This window comes from Stomoxys calcitrans, chromosome 5 (assembly GCF_963082655.1).
Source record: "Stomoxys calcitrans chromosome 5, idStoCalc2.1, whole genome shotgun sequence".
Taxonomy (NCBI): Eukaryota; Metazoa; Arthropoda; class Insecta; order Diptera; family Muscidae; genus Stomoxys; species Stomoxys calcitrans.
This window is the reverse complement of record NC_081556.1, coordinates 73830659-73836143: the sequence shown is the minus strand read 5'-3', so window position 1 is coordinate 73836143 and position 5485 is coordinate 73830659. Positions and strand designations below refer to the sequence as shown.

Below are 5485 nucleotides of genomic sequence, written 5' to 3'. Positions count from 1 at the left end.
AAAATATGGTCAAAATTCTGTAAAACTACCAAGTGCTCCGATTTTGGTGAAATTTGAAACAATTGCAGAAAACATATTGCATCTTATATTTTAATATTAAGACACCCTGTAGTGGCAACAGGGTTATAAAAATAGACCATTTTTATCATGTTTTATATTATAGGACTCATAACTTTTGATATTTAAAGACAAATTTGCATTAAGGAACAGATGTAAACTTCTCACATATGAATGAGTGCTTTCCGATTCAAGTTTAAGCTCAATAATAAGGGACCTCCTTTTTATAGTCCGAACGGCGTGATGCAGTGCGACATCTCTTTTGAGTAGAAATGTTTAAATGGCTTCTGTGCATAGCATAGTCCTTAACAAACGCCGCACATTGGTTCAAGAGTGGCCGAAATTCATTTTTTTCATGTTCGCCGATTTGGATAATTTTTTGGTATTTTGTTGTCAGATAGTTGAATATTATGATTCCGTAATATTAGGCTGATATATTTAGTATTTCTTTGGACAGACACGCTCCAAGTTCATATATGTTCGCTTGTTTAAAATGGCATGCAAATTTACTGTATATTCAATCTTTTGGTACAATCACAGTAAACTTATCATTTGACTTTGTTGTATATTTTCGTAAATGGCAATTGTCATAGATGAGATTTGCATTAAAAAAAGTTGGAAAAAGTGCCACATAAAAAATTTCGTAGAACAAAATATAAACAACATCAAAATTTCAATGTTCATCAACTTCAGTGGACTGCATGTTTTTAGCGCTGTGGAGCGCTGTTTAACGAAAGACGTCAAATTACAGCTTGAAGTCTCAGCTAAAAGCTAAAAAAAAATTCAGCTGCTCATACCTGCTCCTTTCCAAAAGAAACAGTAAAAACTATAAAGTGATAAAGTAAGAAAACGTGAATTTTCGTTCATGCTTGTTGTTGTTGTTGCCATAATTCTTTACTGTTAACAACAATAGAAGATCAAGCGATAGACTATTAGGTGCTGTGTTATCATTCATTTATTATGTTGTTGCATGCAATAACAACTACACATTATGTCTTGCTCTCTTTATTGCACAAAATCTTTTCCGTTAGAGCTTAATAAGTAATACATTAAGTACCAACAACAATATACAGTTTCTGATTTAAATTTCTGCTTTTGGGTATACATTTCTAATATTATTGATATGCTAATTGACATTACATTGGCAAGTGCAGTGATAAGAGGTGTGTTTTTAAGTGATATCAAGATTTAATTTTATTAATTATGGAAAATGTAACAATTTCTTATTTAAATATTTGCGAAATATTAATTGATAACAACAGTGATATTGATGTTACTGTCGAAGTCATTGCAAATAGCAATGAAGGAATGACTGCTGAGGATGTTGAAGTCTTTACTGGATTTTTGAAAAAAAACTTTTTTACAAAGTTCAAAGATAGATGGCAAAAAGCAAGACGCATAAAAACCAGATTTCTTGATCTTAATGAAAATTGGCTGAAAAATGTCTACAAAGTGTGCAAATATACCGCAAACAATGAAGCACCAAGCTGTTCAAATATGGTTAAACGTGGACGTCCAGCAAAAGCCTTCGAGGATTGCCAACCGCGAACAAAGAGGACAAAGGTACAAGATTTTTGTGAAAACACCTCAATGGTGTTGATATCGTCTGCCGCAAAAAAAAGTGAGTGTTTAGACAAATCCATTAAGGCGTTCACCCCGGAGAAGGCACTTGGGCTGATACTTGATGCTTCGTTGTCAAAGCATCAATATGAGGTTTTGCGCAGTTCAGCTAGAGAAATTGGATTCGACATTTACCCATCCTACCATCAGGTACTGGAAGCAAAAAAAAAATGCTATCCTGCAAATGTTCAGGTGCAAGAAAGTTGTAGCAAAGTTTCTCTACAACAGTTATTAGATCATACAGTAACCAGGATTTTGATGACAAAAACCGAGAATGAGGTGACAGAACTCCCCAACGAACTGCAAATGTTCTCAAAATGGGGCTGTGACGGAAGTTCGGGACACAGTGAATACCATCAAAAATTCACAGATCCAAATGACTCCGATAAATATATGTTCTTAACGTCACTTGTTCCATTGACCCTCACAGAGCGTAATAATATGTCAACAATGTGCTGGAGAAATACAGAGCCATCATCAACTAGATTTTGCCGACCGTTAAAATTTGAATTTATACAAGAAACAGCTGAAGTTATAAATTCAGAGGTCAGTCGTGTTAATGACGAAATAAAAAATTTAAGAAATACTGTCGTTGAATTGCATAGCAGAAACTTCAATATTTCTCACACACTGAAATTAACAATGATTGATGGGAAAGTAGCTACTACGATTTCTGGAAGTTCATCTATGGCGGTTTGCTTCATATGTGGAGCAAAGCCCACAGAAATGAATAATTTAGATGCGGTGATTTTGAGGAAATGTTCGGAAGAAGCAGTTGCGTTTGGTATTTCTCCCTTGCATGCGAGAATCAAATTTATGGAGTGCATTCTGCACATTTCTTACCGTCTAAGTTTCAAAAAATGGAGAACAGATAGTTACACAAAAATTGAAATGGCGGCAAATAAAGCTGAAATTGGGAAGAGATTAAAGTTGACACTGGGCATAAATGTGGACGCGGTGAAGCAAGGTATGGGCACAACAAACGATGGCAATACGGCAAGAAGGTTTTTCGAAAATCCAGCCAAAACTGCAGACGTAATTGGAATAAAAGAAGAGTTAATACATAGATTTAAAATTATTTTGGCCGCAATAAATTGTAATGCAGCAGTCGACACTAGCAAATTTCATATATATTGCATGGATACTGCCAAGTTGTTTGTTGATCTCTATGGCTGGTACTACATGCCTGTAACTGTGCATAAGATTCTGGTGCATGGTAGCAAAATTATAGCAGAAGCTATTCTGCCAATAGGTATGTCTCTATTTAAAGGCCCTTATTCAATGATTTAATTTTCATTTTTTACATTTTAATTGATTGTTTGTATCAGGTATGCTGTCCGAAGAAGCTCAGGAAGCGAGGAATAAAGATTATAGAGCCTATAGATTACATCATTCGCGAAGAATTGGACGTGTAGCCACTAATGAAGATGTAATGCATAACCTTTTATTGTCTTCAGACCCATTTATAAATAGATTTCGCTCAAAGCTGCAAATCAAAAAATTGGAGTACGATAATGATGTTAAAAAATTATTAAAAGACTATGCTTAATTTATTTATTCATGTTTTTTCTATGGGAGGTGGCCGTAAAAGTGGGCGGATCAGGTATATATTTTCAGGAGCCCATTCTACAATTATAATAATTACTTTTTGTGAAAATTGAATTGATGCATTAAAAATTAAAAGTGGGCGGATATTTTTCAAATTTCACACAAATGATTCTGAGTGTTTAAAAATGCTATGTGCCAAAAAACAATGCCGTAGGTCAAAATTTAATTTTTACTTTGTATGGGAGGTGGGCGTAAAAGTGGGCGGATCATTTTGATTTTTCCATTTTTTCTTGATTCAAACAAAAAATGCCTATGTGCCAAGTTTCATTGTCCTTCGACAACTTCTTCTATTTTTAGCCGCTCGTTCAATGAACTTGAACCAATGTGCGCCGCCAGCATTTGGAAGGGAAAAGCACCGCAGATATTACCGCCAGAATTCGAACGCGGGCGATCAGCGTCATAGGCGGTCATGCTTACTTCTGCGCTACGGTGGCCTCCTATTTTTGATATACAAGACCAAATCGCTTGGTTTTTCTTGTATCGAAAGAATTCATCGCAATGAACGATTGAACTAAAATTGCTTTGTAATGTACATCTGTCAACCCGATTGGTTGATTCACGAAATCGGTTCAGATTAAGGAATTCATGTCATATCTATGAACGCCCGATTTTTATAGCATAATTATAGAAGCAGATTGATAAACACATTTTCCCGAAATTTTGCAGATTATTTTCTTAAGCATTTATCATTATGTGTGCTGAATTTGGTAGAAATCGGTTCAGATTTGGATATGGCTGCCATATATACATATATACCACCCAAATTTCACCTATTTCTTAAATAAATTTCCGTTATGAAAGGTTTTTAGATCGCACAATACATGATTTCGGTAGCTTTTATTTATTTTACGTATTGGAAGTCATAATTTTGTTTAAATGCCTAATTTTTAGTTAATTTCTAATTTAAGTTTAGAGTTTTGTAGGCCAAGAATTAAAATCCCAACATAGGCATATAGGGGAGCTGGACTTGAATATAAACGGATACGGTTTATACTCAATTTTCAATGATCTGCTCTATCAAGTACAATCTGTAGAAAATTTCAAGTTTATACCGTTCTCCTCTATCATGCTATAATGATTTTATTTACAGACAGACGGACATATCTTCGATGCTATTAAATCAGAAAAGTGGTTATATCAGCCAAAACGCAAAAACGTGCACACATTTCCTTTGCTATATAGGAAAGGGTACTTTGCGGAAGATATTTAACTTAAATGTTGGTTAACGCTCGGTGACGCTTATCGATTTCAGGGAAAGTATATCAAATTATTTTAGAATATCGCAGCAAAAAAGGGTTTTGGAAAAACATTAATAGTAATTTTTATTTTAAAAACAAAACTTTCTAAAAATTCCAGATTAAATTTAAAATAAAAGGATGTTATTATTTTATGTATTTAAATTTGTGTAACGGGACGCAAAGTTCGGAGAATTTATAAGGATTTATGTAAAAAATTTGGGTAATTTCCGTATTGAATTGAATCGTTCATATTTTGGAATAAGAAAGCTCAATATGATCTTTATGCAATTTCACAAGCTAAATTTTGATATATGAAACATTTTGGCCGTTTTTACAATTTCCGCTTATTGTGCGGCACCGCCTTAAACCTAACACACTTTTGCTTGTGAACTGTATACTTCTTATGCACATCTAAACTTATAAAGCAGGCTTTACTGTACAGATATTTGTATGGGACGTAATAAAAATTGCATTTTCCCCACACATCGTCACATGCAACATACACTCATTCGCACATAGATTTTCTCGGACTTAAGTACTGGAGTTTGAAAAAAGGAAAAACTGGAAATAAGCTAAACAACTTTAGCCTATTACGATGCTCAAAACGTCCAGAGAAAGAGAGTGCAAGTGCCACTTTGCCGTCCGACAACCCATTCGCCTGCAAGTTCTTCCACGGGAACGGGTATTCTTCTTTTAATTGAAAAAAGCTGAATGTCTATAAAAGAACAAATATTCCACTACTAGTTTGTCCACATCCATCCATTCAATGTTGTTTGGCAAACATAACATTGCGAATCTTAGTTAATTTACAAGAATAGATTAAGTTTTTGATAAGTTGCAAATAATTTTAATATTGCTCTTCAATTGACCCTTGGAAGTAGCCCTCAAATATGTCAGCCGGTTTATTTGGATTATGGACGGAAGCATGAAGGAAATTCCCTCTTAGAATAGTCCAAATGCAA

General features: G+C 34.4%; 1 protein-coding gene across 3 annotated transcripts; it reads left to right on the top strand.

Moving 5' to 3' along the window:
- The first annotated feature begins 379 nt into the window (after positions 1 to 379).
- LOC131998163 (uncharacterized) lies at positions 380 to 3230 on the top strand. Of its 3 annotated transcripts, none has more exons than XM_059370505.1 (3): positions 380 to 439; positions 1320 to 2929; positions 3006 to 3230. In XM_059370505.1, the coding sequence occupies exons 2-3, from the start codon at positions 1366 to 1368 to the stop codon at positions 3224 to 3226; spliced, it is 1785 nt and encodes a 594-aa protein (XP_059226488.1). In that variant the 5' UTR covers positions 380 to 439; positions 1320 to 1365; the 3' UTR covers positions 3227 to 3230. The 3 variants fall into 3 exon arrangements, with proteins under 3 accessions (XP_059226488.1, XP_059226487.1, XP_059226486.1); XM_059370504.1 differs by having other exon boundaries at positions 380 to 1220; XM_059370503.1 differs by having other exon boundaries at positions 380 to 2929.
- The last annotated feature ends 2255 nt before the right edge of the window (positions 3231 to 5485 follow it).